We start from the raw sequence: 23,388 nt of genomic DNA, 5'->3' as shown, positions 1-23,388 counted from the left end.
AGGTAACTCAAACCAACATTTCTCACACCCAACAAACCACTTAATGGCTTTCCTTTGGCTTTCCTGAAAACAAAACACTTTAACACACCCTACCTCCTTCCCTAGCCTCCTCTCCCACCAAACTTCCTCTGTTCCAGCCATACTCACACCCATCCCGAGCTTTCACAGACTGATCTGCAGAAAATGTTCCTCCCTCGACCTCTTCACCTAACTCCTAATATCTCCTTATCTCTCAAGTGTCACTCCCTTAAAGAAATTCACCCATAGGAGGGTAAGTCACCCTGTTACAGGCATTCTGTTGCTCTTGTCACAGTTGGAATTCTATACTTGTATGATTGATTAAAATTTGTCTTCTCCATTAAGGAAAAGCTCCTCAAGGACAAGCGTTTATAATATATATACATACATATCTTTTTTTTGAGATTTTATTTTTTTGGAGTAATCTCCATCCCCAACGTGGGACTCGAACTCACAACCCTGAGATCAAGAGTCACAGGCTCCACTGACTGAACCAGCCAGGCCCTCCTCGGACAAGTATATTTTTATTTTTACTCACAATTATCTCCTAAGCCTAGCACATGGCTTTGTTCAGAATGTTCAATATGAACGTATGAGTGAATGACAAAAGGATGATAAGCTTCTGCAATTTCCAGTTTATTAAAGCCATAACAGTCAATTCTGTAACAAACCTACTTAATGACAACAATGATACATCCTAGCACTGACTACACTCCTGCAAAGATTAGGAAACAGTGAAGCTTATTCTCCCCCAGAGATGATGCATTCCCGGCAGTCCTAGGCTACGACACTTTCTCATCCTCAGATCCCCTCACTTTCAGGCACAACGAAGGACTCAAATGCTTGCTGGCAACTTGATTCCACTCGATCCTCATCACTGTTAGTATTCCATTTATAAATGCATCTAAGCATCCCACGGTATTTCTCGCTCTAAATGTCTTAGTCTAGTACTATTTCTTTTATAAAAATGATTATGTTGCAAATTACTTCCGAATTAAAAAAGGCAAGTGTCTTTATTGGACTAAAACTATAATGGTTTAGCAAGCATACTGTAATTGGTGGGACACTAAGCCATTCTGTTCCCTAATTTAAAATCTCTCCTCCCCATAAAAACCTGGATAAGGCTGCAGAAAGAAGAGGAAAAATAATACAAGAGCTCAGAGTAAATATGCAGGAACAAGTCTCAAGGACTGTTCTCTTTTCTCAATAAACTGACCTACGGGCTTTGAATTGAGAGGAAAAGTATTCTTAGAACCCCATCTCCAAAAAGGACACCTACATTTCCCCTAATCGACAAAATTCTCCCACACGGGATGACTAGATAGGTACAAAATGATTTTGGTTTCAGTAACATGAGAAGTTTTACTAAAATTTTCTGAACCAATGAAGGAAGCTCACCTCGCATCAGAAGCAAAGTAATATTCCACTGCCTTTTCTTCAACAGGGAAAAGGCAAGTTGTGCTGTCCACGCGCGAGAGACTGCAGCTTCCCTTCTTGTCCTTCCCTAGAGCACGGAGTTAACACAAATCAGCAATCATGTGGGAAACCATGGCCAATGTGTAAATAGACCTAATTTTCTATAAAATCAACAAAAAACCATAGCAACACAAAATAATTTCAGCAACTTTAAGATGCTAGGTTGATCACCTTATTTCCATGCAAAAAGCCAACAAGAACAACAGACACAAAGTATAGAGTGAAACAGCAACTATCCAAGAGAGCATGGCAGGTAAGAGTGCTACATTACAAATTTTTAAAACAGAATATTTCTTTTCCAGGTAAAAGGCAAATAATTCACTAATATCACTCAAAGTATGTATCACCTAATTTTAATTTAACTTCATACAAAACTTGATAGAATACATATAAGTTTATGTAACTAAGCTTATCATAAAAATTACATTAAAAATATCAAAATTATGCAATGAATAAAATGAAGACTGATGGCATATTAATTTTTATTATCTTAAAACTCTAGATTTTAACAGTAAGTCAGCACAACAAATCAAGTTGTAGGCTACACTAATTCTGATTTCAAAACAAAACAAAGATACTTATAATTCTCTAACCATCATATACCATATGTGGCACCTACTGCTAAGGACCGGAAATATCATAAACCTAGAAACTCTTCTTTCTTAAAATTGGGTTTTCTTATATTTCTTTTAAATTAGGATAAAATACGATCCTTCTGCAATAGTAATATCCTTTTAATCCTAGAACTTTAGAATTCTGGCAGCTCTATTTAATTTGTCAAGTCATGAATGAAGAATTTTTTTCCTTTTTGCTCATTTACAACAAAAGTCAAAACTGGAAAGCAAAGTGAAGTTTGACAAATTAGCCAAATATAGGGGGAGGAATCCATTAATTGAAGACTATATAAATGTCACAGAGACCAAAAAAAAAAAAAAAAAAAACTTTTTCTTAGATCAGGACATTTACAGACCTTGTAACTATGGACACAATGGTCAGAGGACACAGTAAATATACTTGTAAAAATTCATATTGTATCTATCCTCTAAAATGCACGTCTAGAAAGACTTGCTTATAATGCACATCCAAAGTCCTCCGCAATCGTGCTAGTATGATGTGTTTTAGACATGAAAATAAAACAGTTCTTTAGCTCTTTCCATCCAAATTCGATAGCAAAAAAAGGTATCATACTTTAAAAAATACGTATAAGATGACATCCTATGACTACAAAAAGAGAAAACAGATCGGTGTTTGCCAAGGCCTGGGTATGGGAACAAGGACTGGCTACAAGGCTCCAGCTGGAGGGAACTTTCATGGGGATGGAACTGTTCTGTACTTTGATCATGGTGGTTATACAACTGTTTGCACTTGACAAAACTCATGAAACTGCACATCAAAAAGAGTGAATTTTCCTGATGTAAAAAATTACATCAGGAATTAAAAAATATACAGAAGGATAGCTTAGCACCGATATTTTCAAAATAAATACAACCAGCTTTAAGTTATACAATGCCCTGATGCTGTCAAGTTTCACTACATTCCTTCTCCAGATATTTATTTTTCAAGTAACAAGGTATATTTTATTATTATACCTAGAAGGAATTAAGATATCATTGCCTATTTAAATGAAAAGAACATTACCACCTGATACCTATAGGACTCTTACAATCTATAAAATGTTTTGCTGTACATCGATTTTCTCATCTGATTTGAGTGGAACACAATCATTACCATCCCCCCCCCTTGTTCTGTCAGTAGTTACACCCAGAGAAAATAGCAAAAATCTAAAAGCCCCCCTTTAGACAGACTCTTCAATAAGAGGCTAAACTTTTGAAACTAAACTTTGCTGAGCCACACATTATCTACCTACTAGGAGCTAGAGAAATAAAGGTTACTAAAATGTAATTCATAATCTTAAAAAGATGTCTCATGTTAAGTTTTTATTCTAACTTCTTAAGACCTTAGCCAACGTTTTTCCATTTTTTTTTCCTAAGAGCAGCCTAAGAAAATGTACAAGGTAACATAAAAGTAATGTATTCAAGAGCAGGATTATTAACAGAAATCTGGAACTCTGGATCCAAAATCCTGTACTCTTACTGGTAAACTAGTTTTTCTTCTGAAAAGGGAAGGAGAGAGAGGGTAAGAAGAAATCCTAATATTTCATGACTGAAGGCTACGTAAGGAACAAACTTTCTGTTTTAGATAAAAGAGCTAAAGCAGCCACTATCTAAAGATGAACAGGTTTAGAGTCCTTTGCTAATTTTTTTTTCAAGAAACCAAGAATTATACGTTAATAATAGGGGTTTCAATTTTCTGAATTTACCACTCCCTTTTACTTGGAAATCTTTTAATGATAAGTAAATGAAAAGAGCATGCCATTTGTTTTCTGTCTAATTATATCAATAAAATGATCCAGAATTTGTATGGCTGAAAGTCCTATAAAGAAAAATAAACTTCAAACAAACAAACAAAAGACTCCAACTTCAAACAAGGCAATCAAGATGTTGAATGTAAATCTAAAAGTAAAATGTCATGCATAAAATAAAGATTATTTAAACGTAATTTAGTAAAAAGTTAGGATAAATTAAATAACTACCACTGAATTCAATCTACAACAGCCTAGCACACAATGCTCTTTTCCCAATCTAAACATCTTATTTATAATAATGTTATCTTACACGATTTTAATTAAAAAAAACTTTATAATTTCAAATCTCAGAAATTTCAAAAAACAAAAGCGGTTTTCTAAATGCCAAAAGCAGACAGACAAAATATACTCTGCAAATTAGAAAAATGTCAAAATATGTTCCCCCATAAAAAAGCACATTTTTAGAGGCCCAGCACATTCATTCACTCCAAGAACAAAGAATTAGTAAAGAATGAACAAAAGAGGATAAGATTCCTCCCCATCCATGCAGAGTGCATTTCCCACCTCTTTCTCCCTGTGATCCCCACCGTGTGAATTTTGATCCAATCTGAGTCCTAGCTAAGGATATACAACAGAAAAAAATTCTCCTCGTCAGAGAAATCACAACAACAAATCCTTTTCATATCTAGACAGAACTATATACACATATGTGTGGATCTGACCAAAGAGGCATTTATTTCAATTTAATGAACACAATTCTTTATATCTACTGCACTCAAATTTATAGTTTCCTCTTGGCATGACATAGGAAGAGTTTTTACCTGTTCTGTAGAGTATTGGAATGTGATCAGTAGAGAGTTTATGTTCACTTCGTACACCAATCAAAAGAGGGCTACCTCGTCTGTTAGTGCAAAATTACACAGAATTAAATCATTTTCATAAATAATGCACAAATATAAATTTTCATGAGCCAACACTCGTCAAATAATGCTTAAATTTTCCCTCTAAGCTCAACTTCAGGTATAACAAAATAACAACATAAACAGAATTTTTAAAAAATAGTAACAGGGTCAGCAGACTATGCTCCCGAGGCCAAGTCTATCTATTTTTGTTACACAAGAGTTTTACTGGAACACAGCCATGCTCTTTTTTTCCCTATTTTCTATGGCTGCTTTCAGATACAATAGCAAAACTGTGGTGCTACAGAGGCCATATGGCCCAGAAAGGCTAAAATATTTACTCTCTGGCCCATTACAGAAAAGTCTGCCAATGCCTGTTCTAGAACAGTGTATTTGAAATGTTTCTCCTTTTTAAAATGTCAAATGGAACCTTCCTTTCAACTGTACATGGAATTCTGATGAATGTTTAGCACTTTCTCCTTAGTCACCTTGCCTTCATATTAAAAATAGCTCTTTCGGGGCGCCTGGGTGGCTCAATCGTTAAGCGACTGCCTTCGGCTCAGGTCATGATCCCAGGGTCCTGGGATCGAGCCCCACATGGGGATCCCTGCTCAGCAGGAAGCCTGCTTCTCCCTCTCCCACTCCCCCTGCTTGTGTTCCCTCTCTCACTGCGTCTCTCTCTGTCAAATAAATAAATAAAATCTCTAAAAAAAAAAAAAAAAAACAGCTTTCTTGCCAAATATTAGGGCTTCTCACTGTCCTACTAAAAAGGACGTCATGATCAGGCCTAAACAGCTTCGCAAAAGTAACGATGGGACAATGATCTAGGAATCTTTTTGGAATATATACTTCCAAAAAATATGGAGAAAGTTAATGTTTGGGGCCTGAAACTAGAGAAAACTCAATATCCAAATTCACAAAGTAACCATGGTGTCCCACTACAGATAAAAGGCCAGTTATAAATGCCAAAATATATTTGCTTTATTAACAGATTCTGTTAAATGGAAGAGTGGTGAAAAACGGACAAGGAAGAACATATGAAAATAAATATATTCACATGGCGTCTCTGAGAAAGGGCAAGTCTTTACAGTGAAAGGGTAATCGTTGTGTACAGAAAACACAACTTATAATTCAGATGTTTCAAAATACATATAATTATGAGTCATTATTAAATTTGTATGTACCTTGTGCCAACTGCTTGGCCAGGAAAATGAACACTTTTAAATACCAGTGCAAAAGCACCTTCCTAGAAGGGAAAAAAATGCATTAGCAATATTTATTATAATCAATTATCAAATGTGAAATGCCTAAAACATATTGGCTTCAGCACAGAAATTTTTTGTTTACACGCTGCTCTTTGGCAGTAGGTTATAAACAAGTCTAAAATTTCGGTAGACACTTATTCCTGAGGTTTGGTGTATCCAAGACACACTTTTTAACCAAGCCCACTCTTGAAATATACTCAATAGATAACAGCTCCACAGCAGACTATTTTGTACCTATTTCTCAACAGATACATCCTATCTCCCATACTATGCATTAGAATGCAGGGAAGAGAGAATTAGAAAAGATTCCAAGCTCAATATCCAAAACCTATTCTCCGGTCCAGTGATTTTACACCACTGCTAACTTCCATGCTTGTTGACCTTGATACTGGAGATAAAAATATACACAACCACAATTATTAACATGCATTATCATACCACCTCCTCAAACCAACCTCCTCAAGGACCGGGCCTAAGGCAATCAAGAGTGAATAAAAGAGGAACACGAGGTAGGAGAGAACACAGACTGGGTTACATAATGAGTAGAAACAAGAAAAGGCTGGAAAGGCACAGTACTCTGCCTTGAGTAAAGGGAAGGAACAGGCCTCTATCTTCTCCATCTTCCTGACTCATCCATTTGCTGCAGGTATCATCAGATTTGAGTAGAGGGAGGAAGTGAGGGTTAGACCTTCAGAAGGAAGTGAAGGGCTTTTAAATGGGAAAACTAGAGTTATGAATGGGGATGGGGGCAGAAATCACAATGCATTTGGACTTCTGTGGATCGTTGGTATCTTTAATCTTTAACTAGGACAACTGGGATGGGATCAAAAAGAAGGCCATTTTTTTCTTGGGCTGGGAAATACTTTACTACGGTGTTATGAGGCCAAGGAAAAGTCCCCATAAGGGAAAACGAGGAGTTGACTATAGTGGCTCAGAGACATGCAGACATTATCCCACGGTAGAGTGTGCATTTTACTGAAGCTACCCTTGTGCTAAGTTACTGACTGAAAAGAATACTTGAGTGAGTAGGAAGAAAGCGAAGAACCCCGACTGTGTCTATCATATTCATGTTTGGGTGGTATGTTTAGGTTTGTGTGTATGTGTGCGCGCACATAGCTTTTGGACAAACTCTTTGATTTTGGATTATTTTTAATTCCCATGACACTAAACTATAGTGAAAGAAGTAGAATTTTAAGTGTGTGGGAAGGAAGGGGGTCAATCAAACAGTCTCTCAAAATTATTCAAGCTGAATATTAATATATATATAGGAAATAAAAGCCAAAAATATTTAAGAAATTAGTATAGTTTCTGCTTATCTTAATTTTAAGAGTTTGTTGTGATTAACACTGGCAATAATTATAAAGTGTGGTTTAATACCAATTGTTGGATAACTCTCTCCACCAAGGTAGTAAAACTGATGTCTTGACTTTCCCGATTGTCATACATGTACTTAACAAGCTTGGCAATTGTCTCTGTGTCTGTTTCAGATTCAAAGTCATAGCCTTTGCTTTCCTGAAATTAGAAAGGGGAAAAAAAAATGGACACATTTAAGGAAACAGTCATGATATCCAAATCTTTCCTACAGAATTTTTTTCCTCAAAAATTTCACTAACCAATTTCTAATATTTTTTCAACACCATACCCCATTACCCATTGTTCAAAATTAAAGTCACCATCTAATCATAGTGTACCCAAAATGGTGAGGTATTTTGTGTAATTTTGAATATACACTTATAATTATATAAATCTATATATATGCCACATACAAATTAATAACATTTTAAATAATTAAAGTATAATATATAACAGTCACAAAACAATAATTCCATAATGAATATAATGATTCTTTTGTGGATAATGAAAATGCACTATCCAACAAAATAGTCATTAGCTATAGTGACTATTTTTTTTTATTTTTTTAAGATTTTATTTATTTGAGAGAGCAAGAGTGAAAAAGAACATGGGGGGGGGGGGGGGGTAGAGGGAGAAGCAGACTCCCTTATGAGCAGGGAACCTGACTCGGGGCTCCACGCAGGTCTCAATCCCAGGACCCTGAGATCATGACTTGAGCAGAAGGCAGCTGCTTAACGGACTGAGCCACCCAGGCGCCCCATATATATGGCTATTTAAATTTAAACTGATTAGGGGGCACCTGGCTGGCTTAGTCAGTAGAGCATGTGACTCTTACTCTCAGGGTTGTAAGTTTGAGCCCCACATTGGCTGCAGAGATTATTTAAAAATAGAATCTTTAGGGGCTCCTGGGTGGCTCAGTTGTTAAGCGTCTGCCTTCAGCTCAGGTCATGATCCCAGGGTCCTGGGATCGAGTCCCACATTGGGCTCGCTGCTCCGCGGGAAGCCCACTTCTCCCTCTCCCACTCCCCCTGCTTGGTTCCCTCTCTCGCTGTCTCTGACAAACAAATAAATAAAAAATCTTAAAAAAATAAAAATAGAATCTTTAAAAATTTAATTTAAAAAAATAAAAATAAATTTAAACCGATTAAAATGAAATAAAATTTCAAATTTAGTTGCTCAGTCACAGCAGACCAATAACCACATGTGGGTGTTGGCTACTATATTGGACAGCACAGATACAGGCTCCCAGCGCCGCAGAAATTTCAGTTGGACAGCCCCAAGAGGCACTCAGGAAGGTCATCACTATGACTATTACTATATAGTACATGGCTATTTAGGGCAGAGAAACTTCATTTAATCTGTCCTAATTCTTCTTATATATCCCAGAATCTTTTAAAAATGATAAGGTCTCTCACAATGCAAAAGATGTCCTCCCCACCCCAAATTCCAATTTTATTCGAGTTTTGGGGTCATTTATAATAAAGCCAATAATTATTTCCTATTCACATAAGAAACAAAACTATTTCACTGTCAACAAAGACAAGTCCAGTAAACCACATACCCTTGTAACCATTATTTGATCATACCTAGATGGTGCTGCACATTTCAACAAACCACTTCACTACTTTCATTAGAACTTTCTCAAAGCCTGTGTCTTTACTTACCAAAAACTTTTTCAAGTCTTTGTAGTTGGTGATAATGCCATTGTGAATAACAATGAATTCTAAAAGAGATAAAAATTATTGATGACAAAAAATTATAGGCTGGTAAACATTATAAATAGCCAGTACTGTCAGATTTTTCTCAAGTCAAAAAATTTGTCACATGTTATAATTCCAAGTATAATCAAGTATCTTCTACTTTTCATTATCAGATTATCCTCGGGTAGATCAGCAGCATTATTTATGTGGTTTAGTGGAAGCACACAGTGCTGGGGATGTGGACATAGAGGGGAAATATAATAAACTGGGGTCTAGAGACATCAACTTCATTTGTGGCTAAACTACTAAACCCAATGTCACCATATGAAAGGGGCAAATTTCCTGGGCCTGTTTCTTCATTTGCAAAACAAGAAGGCTGAATTATATAACTATTACTCTCGCTTCTTTGTTCATTCATTTTTATCCATAAAAATTTCCTAAATTTAAAGTGAAAGACTTTCAAACTAAAACAATTACCTGATTTACATTAAACGAGTTTAAGAACTGAAATTAAAGAATAAGAAAAACGAGTTATTCAGATTTATAGTGAAATTTACTTAGGTGAGGTCCAGACAATTCTTAACATGTCAGATAAACTGATGTTAAAACAGTATTCCAAAATCAAATACATATGGAGTGGGATAATTTTCATCTTTTTTGATTAAATAACTGAAAAATATAAATGCAATATTTTAAATCCATGAGTTTCTAATAATAAAAGAAACTTGTTCATCTTAGAACATTAGAACCACTTCATTTTTGAAAAATGGTAAATAAAGTGGAAAAAAAATCAAACATTTATCCTGCCTTTCCTATACATAATCTTTAAGTCTAGGTAACTAAGCAGTTAGATATGGAGAAGTTTCTCTTTATAGAAGTATGTGAGATAAGTGAAAAAGGAATGAGAGTATTTGACTATCACCATTTTACAAACCCCTAAAGAAATAATTAATGTTGGCAATGATCATCTATGGCCACCAATAATACAAAAAGAAAAATGCCCAAACATCATATACCTCCAGATGTAAATCAATACCATACCAATCTATAGTAAAGAGAAGAGATGGAGAAACATGGTAATGATACCATGGATGCATACAATTAGCAAGATCTAGACTGTAGGAAAATCTACAGGACAAACACCACAGTAATCTGCAAGGAAAAAGGAGACAAAGGGAGAGCTTCCAAAATAATCTGGGTGGAGGGGTATAGAGAAATATAACGGACTATGTATTAATAAATGTTAAAGCTGGGTGACAGACACATCTGGTTCTACATACCCTCTACTTGTGAATATGTCTGAAACTTTCCAGATTAAAAAAATTAAAATAACAAAAGCATAAGAGCCTTCATTCTTCTCCCATTATTGACCCCTCTACAATCATTCCAAAGCATGTAGAATGTGTCCATACCATTATTTTTATCAGAGCGCTGGGGATGGCTATTGACAGGATTGGGTTCTCCATGTGTTGCCCAACGGGTATGCGCTATTCCAAGGTGTACATCAAATTCTATATCCAAGTCCATATCCTGTTGTTCTGAAGAATATGAAAAATTCCATTATTAAATCACGCTGTAGAGATAATACTAGAAGGTGTATTTAAATATAATTATTACAGTGCTGCTCACCTGAAATATACAATTATTGAAACTGAAGATCAGCCATATTCAAAATAGTAATTAAAAGATTGAGTTAATGCAGCTCAAATATTTAGGGCAAATGAATCCAATAACAACCAGGGAGATAAAGCAAATGTGATAAAATACTAACAACTGGTAAAACTAGATGAAGTATATGGGTGGTTAGTGCACTATTCTTTCCACTTTTCTGAAGACTTGATAATTTTCAAACTGAAGGATTATGGACAAAAAAAGTTAATGTGATTTTTTTAAATCTATATTTAATCTCTGACTTGAAAAAAAATCAGTACTGCTTTAACTAAACATGTAAAAATAAATTCACATTCTCAGTGCCACACAACCTATGACTGCAATTTGTTTGGTCCTCAGTGAATGTAAACATATCTCACAATATAAACTGCAATTATGGAGAGCTTCTAAAATCAAAGAATAGTCTTTGAGAATAGAACACCATGAAAGTATGGGGTTATATAAAGGATGTTTCTTTATCTTGAAAAGCAGCTATTCTGATTCCTTTTCCCTATAAGCTATCTCTTCCTGCTTTTTCCGAAGGAAAAAAAAGGCAGTTCTAGTATTTACTAGTAATGCCCCCCTTCTGATCTCCTAAATATAAAATTCATTTGGCAAAGAAACCAGATAACCAAGCCTATGAGAATTAGGCCTAAATTAAGAAGAGCAAACTGCTCAGAAGTCTCAAATAGGAAAAGTCCCTGCGTTTTATTTTAGCACAGTCTTTATGGTTTTTATACTGGCTAATCAGACATCATTCTAACACATAAATGTGATCAAAACACAATGCTTAAAATCTTTGAACAGATGCCCATTGCTTAAAAAGTGGTTTGCATTCCTAGCTACCCATATGAATCATCTTAATCCTGCTCACGGGAATTTATAAAAAGATCCTCAAATTCTCACATAGAGCCAGAGAGCCATTTTCTCACAAGATAAAGCCCCAGTGCCTTTCTGTGGATACGAGGCCCTCCACCATCTGGCCCCAGCTGCCTTTACATTCTCATTCCCCCACCTCGCCCATCACCCCTCAAAGCCCTCAACACACCTTTTGCAAATAACAACACCCACGATTTACTGAGAACTTACCTGATGCTAGGACTTAAGACTTCTCATTGCCCTATCCCTAACAGTATGACCCAAGCAACCATCAACTAAACTACTTCAAGAGAATCCTGACTGGTCTCCCAATGTCCAACCTTCCTTCTGTACAATCTAGTCTTTGCACACTAACCAAATGATCCCATTAAATCATGTCAATCCCCTAATGCAAAACCTTCCCGATGGCTTCACATGGCACATGAAGTAAAATCCATCTCTCTGAAGACCCTACATGACGTCGTCCTCAGTCACCTCTCCAGCTCATCTCCTGCACTCTCCCCCTCACTTACTGTGCTCTAGCCCACTGACTTTCAGCTATAAGGCCATGCCCACATAGAGTCTTTGCACTTGGGTGTTCCCTCTGCCTAAAATTTCCCCCTTCAGACAATAATGCATTCTCTGCTTACATGTCACCTCTACTATAGTTTCTCTTCATAGCACTAATCACTACCTAACGTTATATATTTGTTGTCTGGCCCTCACTAGACAGTAAGCTCCATCAGGCCAGAGAGTTTGCCTATCTTGTTCTCTTTTGTGTCACCAGGACCTGGCACAATGGCTGGAAGAGAGTATTTAAGAAATATTCATTTTGTTACTGAATCTTTACAATGCTCTGTTAGGTACTCTTGTCCCCATTTTATAGATAAAGAAACTGAGGCTCTAAGAGGTCAGAGAACCTGCCCTAGGCCCAATAGGAAGCAGAAATAGGATGTGACCCCAAGTCCGGCTGACTCCAGAGCCGGAAATTAAAACCACAATGGTATATTCTGCTGTACTATTGTAACACTTATGACATGTGTCAACCTGGCTTCTACCAGGATTTAAGTTCTACAAAAGCAGCAGCTTGCCTTATTATCTTTGAATCCCAAGCAATAAGCTATATAGGGCAGTTATTCATATTTTTGTTGGATGGCTCAATCAACCAACAGATAAAATCATCAATGTATTCTTTCCTGGCTTAACTGTGTCCTGAATAACTAAGGTGACCTGATAAATAACCTCCAGAAAAGTAAAGTATTACTGTTTATCACAACAGGCTAATGCAAGCAATGAAAACATCTGACTACTTTGTTATTAGGCTAATTATAATCAAGGCACCCACCCCCCACCCCCACCCCATGGTCATGCTGGCAAGCAACACTGAAGAAAATAACAAGAGTCTACAGACTGAATCCAATTCAAATTCACAGTAATTATCATACCTATTTCACTGTTGCCAAAAGAAAATTATCTAAAGCCCAATAAGAAAAAATCATTACTATGACAATAAGCATATTTCTAACAAATATTTCATGTTTTATAGATATATCATGACTGCCAATCCTTGACCCTTCCTAAAGTTCATGCTTTAAATCTTATGATATATTTTAAAAATCTTAAATTTTTGTTACAAATAGCAGCCTTCCTTTGTCCCCAAAGTTCACTGCCTTTACTGCCGACACCATCTAATGACAGCACCTCTTCCTCTGGACAGTACTTACTCCTGTGTTTCAATCTCCTCATCTGCAAAATGAGGATGATAATACCCACTTCATGGGTTATACTGAGGACTAGTAAGGCACTTAGTAGAGTGCCTAGGACACAGAAAGCAACAATAAATGTTAGCTAGTACCATCTAAGTCAGAAGTTACCAATGACCAATCTCATGGCCTTTTCTTTGATGACTTCCTTCAAAGGAAGTCTTAACAGGTCAAACATTGAAACTTCCTAGGAGTGATAAAGCGAACACCACAAACATCCAAATACCCACACGAAGAGTTAACAGATGTGAACATCTAACCATTTCGTGCTTCAGATTCTAAGACCTAAAATAAAAGGAGGCAGCTGATGCCTCCCCTATGCCCTGGCCTCATGCCATCCCTCCCCAGGGGGTTCTCAAGGTGATGGAGAGCTCGCCCACCTGCGCCTCTAAACATCTAATACCCTAACATGTGTTCACAAATGCTAGTATTCTTTTGTGTTTTCTTAAATCTCCCTTCTCCTACTGCTAGACATTTAGGCTGTTTCTACATTTTGCTGCAACGAATCTTGCTGTCACGTCTCCTTGTCCATAGCTTCTTTCAAGGAGATGCCCAAGAATGGAAGCGGTGGATCACAGGGTACAGGCATTCCCATTTAGACACTGCCAGCTTCCTCTTCAAAGTGATTTATGACAAATTCACCAGTAATGTCTGCAAGTTCCCATTTCTTGACTCCCTTCTTGACTTTCCTTCAGGAGGCGGCATGTTTCAATATGTTGATATGCAAAGATGGTGATTCTGGTTACAGTCTGTCTTCCAGCCTCCCACACTCATCTACCAACAATGCAGAGTAAAAGGACTACCCACCATTCTACCAAAGCTGGCTTCCCTATTCTTATCTTTGCCCGCGCTATTCTACTCAGGAGGTCCTCCCTTCTCACCTTGACTGCCCAAATGGAATCAGCAGCCATTCCTTCCGTATACCAAGTCTCTCCAACCCCAGCCCCAAGCAGGAACTAGCTCTCTCCTGCATCCTTAAGCAACTTGTTTATTCTCACCTACGGAAACTACTATAATCAGCCTGGTATACAGGATGCAGTCCACACAGCAGGTCGAATATTTATACTACAGTTTTTGAGGTATAGTTATTTGGGTGCCTGCCTCATCCCTAAGCTAATCTTACCCACGATCCATGCAAAATAAGTATTGATCAAGTATGTTCAGCAAGTACTACAAAGCTAAACATTCGGCTTATGTGGGAAAAAAAAAAAAAAGTGACTAAGTCCATCATTTTCCTCTCTACCTGCATTCCTTTACCATGATTACAGTGGCATCCATTTGAGCAGGTACATAAAAACACCTGTTTCCTGGGTTTTGTGGAAGATTTTTTTTTTTTTTTGAGACAGAGCGGGGTAGGGGCAGAGGGAGAGAAAGAATCTTAAGCAGATTCCACATCCAGCACGGAGCCTGATGCAGGGCTCGATCTTATGACCCTAAGATCATAACCTGAGCCAAAATCAAGAATCAGACACTTAACCGACTGAGCCACCCAGGCACCCCTATGGAAAATTTTTTTTTAATGGTTTTTTTTTTTTCAGTCAATTTACTTCAAAGCTTTTAAGTTTCCTGTGACAAATTAAAACGTATAAGCATAATGTTATGAACTAAATACTGAGAAGTATATCCTCTTTAATGAAGCATGTATCTCTGGACAAGTACTTTATGCCAGGGAAGAAAATCCTGAAGGAAAAACATGACACTTACCTGATTATATCAGATCTACTAAAAACAGTCATCTAGACTGACTATATGTCCAAAGGAGGCATTTACTCCGAAGTGAAGACAATCAAGTGAAGACACTAGAATAAGGGCACCACTAAAAATACCTTTTGTCCTATGAAAGGTCCTTCCTCAGGAATGGTGTTTACTTCATTTTAGGATACTGAGCTTGCTATGAACACAATATACCTATTTTCCTTCCCTAGTTAATATGGTCATTTCTGAAACTAAGGTACATTGTACACTAGTAGAGACAATAACAAAACTACCTTTCTTCCCTCCCCTCAACTTTAAATACCACTATACTTAAAATGGACCCCAAAATATGGGAAGAAAGACAATTTGGTAGGGAAGGGAGAAGGAAACAAAGGGAGGGGAGGGGGGACAAAATTCAAACTAAGTACATTACTGTGAACTTCTTCATCCAGTGCCTTGACTTTCCCTTTCTTCTTAATGAGCTGGATCTTGCAGGCATTGGCTTCCCAATCCTTGTCATTGCCTCCATCAACTCCCACACCTAAATCATCGAGGCAGAAAAGCAAGATTTAGAAACTTACTTAGATTATCATCGTGAGGCAAAATTTTTAATTAAAAATTATTTTTTCATCTAATTAATTCATTTGTTCATCAATTCACATTTACTGATAAATTATTATATGTCAAGAAACACGATAGCTGGGCGCCTGGGTGGCTCAGTTGGTTAAGCGACTGCCTTTGGCTCAGGTCGTGATCCCGGGGTCCTGGGATCGAGTCCCGCATCGGGCTCCCTGCTCGGCGGGGAGCCTGCTTCTCCCTCTGACCCTCTCCTCTCTCATGCTGTTTCTCTCTCGCTCGCTCTCTAATAAATAAATAAATAAAATCTTTAAAAAAAAAAAAAAAAAAAGAAACACGATAGCTGCTAGAAACAAAAATGAAAATAACTCCATTGTTTCCCTCAAATTTCTAACAATCTATTCAGAAGACAGGGAAAAAATAATTACAATACACAGTGTGGGTTTGAGTTATAATAAAAGTGCGACAGGTTTAAAAAGAAAAACAAGTCCTACAGGTTGGGTGACAACTGGAGCACAATGGAGAAACACAGAAGGTCAGCACCCACTTCAGAAGGGGAAGAAGGAAGGAACATCAGGAAACACACTTCTCAAAATTCTACTTAAGTTCCTAAAGAATTTGAAAAAGTGACCTGAAGGTACTGGAAAAGCACTGAGTAGTTTCAAATCAAGAAATCACATGGCAAAAATGTTTCGAAAACTCTCTTTGGAAACAGAGTACAGACTGAAGGGGAGAAAGAGAAGAAGAAACCAGCTGTCAGAAGATCTAGCTATAGGGCCGCCTGGGTGGCTCAGTCGTTAAGCGTCTGCCTTCAGCTCAGGTCATGATCCCAGGGTCCTGGGATCGAGCCCCACATCAGGCTCCCTGCTCCACTGGAAGCCTGCTTCTCCCTCTCCCACTCCCCCTGCTTGTGTTCCTGCTCTCGCTCTCTCTCTGTCAAATAAATAAAATCTTAAAAAAAAAAAAGATCTAGCTATAGCCACGTGAACCAAACGGTGGTGATGAAGACAGAGATCAGTGATATGGAGGGTAGAACTGTCTGGATGCAATGTGAGAATGCAGCCTGAGTCCAGGATACCTCCTAGGCTCACTTGTAGAATGATTGCTGAATAAAGGAACACAGAAAGAACAGAATGGGGAGTGTATTCAGTTCAGTTCTGGATGTGCAAAGTTTACAGCATCATGGTTTCTCCAGGAAGAAATTTCTAAAGGGCAGTTGGAAATACAGGTCTGCGGCTTGGAAATTCATGTGGGTTATAAGTCACTGACATATAGGAGGTTGATGAAGTCAGAGCTCACCCATGAAGATACAAAGTAAGAAAAATGGGCCTAGGAAACAATCTTGAAAGAACATTAAAATTTAAGCAAAAAGTGGAAGAAAAGGAACCCTCAAAGCAGACAGAAAAGAATCAGCATGTTAGGAAGAGAATATGTGTTGTCAGAGAAGCTAAGGAAGGAGAGAATTTTAAGAACAAACGAGCTGAAGAGTTCACTTTCTATTAACCGAGGAAAGTCATACAAAACAAACATCTATTACATTTGGCCATATCAAGAATAAAGACTTGGGGCGCCTGGGTGGCTCAGTTGGTTAAGCGACTGCCTTCGGCTCAGGTCATGATCCTGGAGTCCCGGGATCGAGTCCCGCATCGGGCTCCCTGCTCGGCAGGGAGTCTGCTTCTCCCTCTGACCCTCCTCCCTCTCATGCTCTCTGTCTCTCATTCTCTCTGTCTCAAATAAATAAATAAAATCTTAAAAAAAAAAAAAAAAAAAAAGAATAAAGACTTAACAGAGCAAGCCTGACACCATTTTCCTTAGAAAGGTCTGCTTGCAAAGTTGGCCCCTGGTTGGCATCTGGGAACTTGGATTTCAGGACGGTTACCTAACTGATTAAGAATGGCTTACTGCACCTAACTGTGCAAACAATGTGGCTTATGCTGAACATGTGCTTCCATTCTGGGAGTCTAGAATTTTGGTACGCATTAGGCAGAGGGTGTCTATGTGACCGGCCTCCAATAAAAGCGTGGGCACTGAGTGACTAATGAGCTTCTCTGATATACATTTCACACACATTGTCACAACTGGCTGGGGAATTAAGCACACACTGTGTCACTCCACTGGAGAGAACTCTCAGAAGCTTGTGCCTCATTATCCTCCAGACTTCACCCCATGCACCATTTCCCTTTGCTGATTTTGCTTTGTTCTTTTATTGTAATAAATCATAGCTATGAGTTCCACTATATGCTCAGTCGTCCTCGGGAGTCACCGGAACCAAGGGCGGTCGCGGGGACCCCTGACACAGTTAAGGAAAGGAGCCAGAGTAGAACACAAAGTTAACAAAAAGTTATTTTTATTTGCTTTGTCATTTATTTAAGGTAGAAGAATCTCAGGTTAAGTGTATATGCCAACATCAGGGAATCCTTGGAGAAAAAGAAATTACAGGAAAGAAAAAAGATAATTTATAAAATAAGGCCTTCAAGAACTGTGTTCTACCATGAAAATGCCCCAGGTGATTTATGTTTTTACAGTAACATTCTTAACAAAGTCAGATATCCTTAAGAAGTAGTAGAAATGGTAACACTACTGAAATTATATGTATAAACCCTTTAAACATGACAAAGGACAAAAATTCTTGTTTTTAGGTTTACTCAAAACAGATATTACTAAAGAATCTAGTCAACTAAAACATACAAAAAACCTCTTTATTTAGATTCAAGAATCATGCAAAACTTTTATTTTTTTAAAAGGAAATACCAGCAGAATCATATCCTCTGTACTCCAGTCTCTGAAGGCCTTTGATTAGGGTCTCCAAGATTTCTCGTCTTGTGCGAGGAACATGGTAGTTTAAGTAAGCAAATATACCTGCAAATGAACAAATATTTAATAAAAAATATGACTAATGAAGCAAAATTGACATAATTATGAAAAAATCCTAATTTGCATAATTATGTCTAAGATGTGCAGAAATATGAAGCTAGAGTCATCTTTAAAAAAGAAAAATTATCACTTCAAATTATTTAAAGGTGGTGAAACTTTTACAAAGGGGTATTTCTCCTTAGTATAAAAGACTGAAGCAAAACTATCAAAATAAATGTTTAGCGTTTGCAAAGAAGCTTATAAGGCTAGTCACATATCTTCCATCACTGCCACTTTGTCAAGTAAAATTTAACTTCAAAAATTAACCAATCAAAAAAAAAAAATTAACCAATCAACAAATTTGTGGTTTATGTTTTATGTACTGAGCACTGTTTAAAGGAAAACATTTCTGAAATAAGTATTTTAAGCAACACATGGACCCTACAAAACTAGGCAGATGGAATAATTATTCTCATTTCCAATGATTATGGTATCAGTAACATATAAGAATAAACATAAATAAATACTAATGATGTGAAAAATACAACCAAAATAATTTAATAATAGGGGAAAATGGACTAAAATATTTATATAATCCTCATAAGGGAAAATGGCATTTGTTGGATGAATCATTTGTTCACCAGATACTACCAAAAGATAAACAACTATTATGATAAATGTTAACACCTATTGAGAATTCATAAAAAAGGAGCACTTATTTGGAAAAGCAAAACTAGAATAAAAGGACTAGTACTACAATGTGAATTGAACCAGAAAAGCAAACAGGCAGAACACAGGTAAAGGAAATCCACATTTTAAAAACAGCAGCATGGGGCGCCTGGGTGGCTCAGTTGTTAAGCAACTGCCTTTGGCTCAGGTCATAATCCCAGAGTCCTGGGATCGAGCCCCACATTGGGCTCCCTGCTCAGCCAGGAGCCTGCTTCTCCCTCTCCTCCCTGCTCGTCCATGTGCACGTTCACTCTCTCTTTCTCTCATAAATAAATTCTTAAAAAAAAAATACCATAATGTCAATATCCAACAAAAAGCTATCATGTGCATGATCACCATGATCGATACAGTGCAGTTTTTTCAGATAAACTATCATGCTCTTCAGAAAAAAAAAAAGGAACTCCACATTTAACACTACAATCCAAAACAAAATGAAAACAACTGTCTGAACTTTCCCAAAAAAGGCAGTATGAGACCAAACACTATAGAAATCCTGTATTTTGTGCATATATTTATTTTTATTTTTTAAAGATTTTATTTATTTGAGAGAGCAAGCACACGAGTAAGTGGGGGGAGAATCGGGGAGAGAATCTTCAAGCCGACTCCCCACTGAGTGTGGAGCCCCGAAGGACTCAATCCCACAACCAATGAGATCACGACCTGAGCCAAAACCAAGCGTCAGTCGCTCAGCCAACTGAGCCACCCAGGTGGCCCCATTCATTTTTTTTTTTAAAGCCTTACATTTGTAAAGATTTTTTTAAGTTATCATGCACAAGCATATCACTTGCACAGCACCACAACCCTGCATGAGGGCTGTGGTTCCTATTGTCACTGCTATGCCTTCATAAATATCTGGAAAATGAACTCAACTAATAACCCGACTATAAATGAAACTTCTACGTGGTCTACACTTTCCCCCACCACGGGTCACTGGCATTTGATACAGATTAAATGAATTCACAGAAGATGAATCTTCTCCCAAAATAAGACTGTAATATAAATGATCTAATGAAACACTGATTCTCAACTAGTCTACTCTCTACCACAGTGATGAGCATCAGCTAAATAATCTGCTAAAGGAGGATACAACCAAGCTCATTTGAAAGTCATTAAACAATAAAACACATTACACTGCTAGGAACTGTTTGCCATCTGAGGGGCTCTAGGAAATCCTGAAGAGGAAATCCAGAGTTGCCAAATCCCAATAATGCAGCACAAACCAGAAAACTCACTACTAAGTCATCTCTCTTTTTTTAAGAAATGTAATTATGATGGTACAAGTAATACATATGGAGAACTAAAGATTAAATATAATAAGTGAATAACAATTTTTAAAAAGTCAATTTAAATGCTGATATAAAACCGGGGCACCTGGGTGGCTCAGTTGGTTAAGCGACTGCCTTCGGCTCAGGTCATGATCCTGGAGTCCCTGGATCGAGTCCCGCATCGGGCTCCCTGCTCGGCAGGGAGTCTGCTTCTCCCTCTGACCCTCCCCCCTCTCATGTGCTCTCTGTCTCTCTCATTCTCTCTGTCTCAAATAAATAAATAAAATCTTTAAAATAAATAAATAAATAAATAAATAAATGCTGATATAAAACCAACTGTTCTTAAGACAAATTAGAGACTCAACACATTTTTTTAAAAGAAAATTCAGAGTGATGCAATATTAAATTCACAATATCCAATACATGGAACTCAGTAATAGCATTCAACTTTGATACTGTTTCTAACTTCAATCTCTGGTTTACACTGGCTTAGTGTGCTGCTCTTGAGATCCTGAGTATCATTTCATGGCAAAAGGGATCTTCTAAATACCCAACTCCAAACAAACTTCCAAAATGGTAACTATTTGAGAAACTAATAAAATTCACACTAAACATCTGTTAGCTCATAAAGTACTCTGGCACTGAAGAAATCCTGTGACTCTTTTAACTCATGTATGTCCTCAAACCTTCCACCATACCACCCTGCCTCGGCTTCCCCTCTGCAAAATGAATGGGTTTGACTGAGAGGCGGTAAAATAGGTTTCACAGCAAGTACCAAGTTATTAATTGGTAGTGGCTGTAGAAAACATTGATCCAGTGGCCCCATTTCCTAAACAGGAAGGAAAACCATGATTGATCAGCAACACGTATTACTAGGAAGTGGAAAGTGACAGCACAAGGGCGACATATTGCCTGACATTTGAGGACATCTATAGTCCTTGCCTGCTAGATGTTCTGTAGTTTCTGAAAATTCTTCTGATTGCTTTAGAACTATTCCAGCTGAATTTGACATTTTTTAAATACCTATATACACTACACTTCTGGGCCTCATTTCTTTGTTACAACATTTACATGATTTTGTTCTGTGTACAGTGTATCTACCAAATTAAAATTGGAAACCTGGTAAAGAGCCTTATTATTTTCAGAGTACAGTTGACCCTTGAACACAGGTTTGAACTGCACAGGTCCATTTATGTGTGAATTCTTCCATAAATACAGTACAGTGTTGTAAATGTATTTCTCTTCCTTATGATTTTCCTAATAACATTTTCTTTTCTCTAGCTTTTGTAAGAATACAATATATAATACATGTAACACACAAAACATGTACTAATGTTTTTGGTTGAGCTTTATATTATTGGTGAGCTTTCCAGTCAACACATGGCTATGAGTAGTTAAGTTTTGGGGGAGTCAAAAGTTACACTCGGATTTTCCACTGCAGGGGGGTGAGGGTAGGCACCCCAAGCCCCATGTTGTTCAAGGGTCAATTGTATTCTGTTAAGAATAAAAGCAAAGTAACATATAAAATTTGAGGACATTTTTCTGCAAAATTGCATTTTTTTTTTTAAAGATTTTATTTAAGAGAGAGTGGCAGGCAGAGGGAGAGTGAGAAGCAGGCTCTCCACTGAGCAGGGAGCCCAACGTGGGGCTCAATCCCAGGACCCTGGGACCATGACCTGAGCCAAAGGCAGACGCTTAGGCTGAGCCACTCAGGTGCCCCGCAAAATTGCATTATTATCATACCTAAGAAGATAATGCTACCACCACCTGATACAATGTTCATATTTCAAATTTCCCTGGGGCACCTGGGTGGCTCAGTCAGGTAAGCATCTGCCACCAGCTCAGGTCATGATCCTGGGCTTGAGCCCCACATTAGGCTCCCTGCTTCGTGAGGGGCCTGCTTCTCCCTCTCCCTCTGCCCACCCCCCGCCTGCTCATGCTTGTACTCGCTCACTCTCTCTCTCAAATAATAAATAAATCTTTAAAAAAATAAAATAAAATTTCCCTATTATAAAAAGTCTTTTACAGCTGATTTGTTCATTCTAGGATATAATAAAGGATCATACCTCACATTTGATTGCTATGTCTCAAAAGTCTCTTTGAATCCAGAATGGTCTCTCCCCTACTGCCCTGTTTTCCCCAAGACACTGACTTACTGGTAAGCTGAGGCCAATTTTCTTGTTGAATGTCTCACCTTCCGGCTATGTCTAACTGTTTCCACACAGTATAGTCTAACCAATTCCTCTATTCCTTCTATTTCCTGTAGACTGGAAGATAGATCTAAAGACTTGATTGAGTTAAGTATGGAAGCAAGAATTATTCACAATGTATGTATGCATTTTATATTGTCCATAGGTCCCTTATTAGTGATGTTAAAATTGTCACTGGTAAAGATAATTAGATCATCTAGCCTATCATATTCTGAAAGCATCTTCAGAATACTTTTTCAGATATTGACAGTGTTGATTTTAAGACATTCATATTCTCTTTCTTTTTGATCTATAAAATAATGGTGCATTTCCCAATCAGTGGCATCTTAGATTCAATAAAATACCATATATCATGTTCCAACTCAAAACCTGCCTTTTCCTTGAGAGGAAGCACTACTATTATCTATAATCATCACTGTCATTTTTTGGTTCACTCTTGGAACAAAGAAAAGAAGAGGAGGAACAGAGGAAGAAGTTTGAGCAACATTTCTCCCTATATAGCCAGAGAGGAATTGAAAGGAAGAAAAGGACAACCTATGTAGAGAAGTTTTCTAAGAAAAAGTAACAGAGTTGGGTGAAGAAAAAACGGGGGGGGGGGGGGGAGGAGGGGGGGAGGGGATAAATCTAAATCATCCTTGCTTAGAGAAATGAGAGATAAAGAAGAGACTGAACCTGTCAATTTAACAGACCAGCCCCTTGCCAAGACTGTTGAC

The 23,388-nt window shown here is 37.6% G+C and overlaps 1 protein-coding gene across 1 annotated transcript in view; it reads right to left on the bottom strand.

The window, feature by feature from the left end:
• GFPT1 (glutamine--fructose-6-phosphate transaminase 1) overlaps nucleotides 1–23,388 on the bottom strand; it is a 52,785-nt gene that overhangs the window by 21,687 nt on the left and 7,710 nt on the right. Inside the window, exons 4-11 of the mRNA XM_021699122.1 lie at nucleotides 18,370–18,477; nucleotides 15,476–15,583; nucleotides 10,489–10,614; nucleotides 9,041–9,099; nucleotides 7,401–7,535; nucleotides 5,943–6,004; nucleotides 4,681–4,760; nucleotides 1,417–1,522 (exon numbers count right to left, since the gene is read on the bottom strand). Of these exons, the coding sequence (XP_021554797.1) occupies nucleotides 1,417–1,522; nucleotides 4,681–4,760; nucleotides 5,943–6,004; nucleotides 7,401–7,535; nucleotides 9,041–9,099; nucleotides 10,489–10,614; nucleotides 15,476–15,583; nucleotides 18,370–18,477 (784 nt within the window). The remainder of the gene's footprint in view (nucleotides 1–1,416; nucleotides 1,523–4,680; nucleotides 4,761–5,942; nucleotides 6,005–7,400; nucleotides 7,536–9,040; nucleotides 9,100–10,488; nucleotides 10,615–15,475; nucleotides 15,584–18,369; nucleotides 18,478–23,388) is intronic.

The sequence above is a fragment of the Neomonachus schauinslandi genome, chromosome 10, assembly GCF_002201575.2.
Source record: "Neomonachus schauinslandi chromosome 10, ASM220157v2, whole genome shotgun sequence".
NCBI classification, from domain to species: Eukaryota; Metazoa; Chordata; class Mammalia; order Carnivora; family Phocidae; genus Neomonachus; species Neomonachus schauinslandi.
Note: the sequence above shows the minus strand (reverse complement) of the source record. Positions and strands in the feature narration are given on the sequence as shown.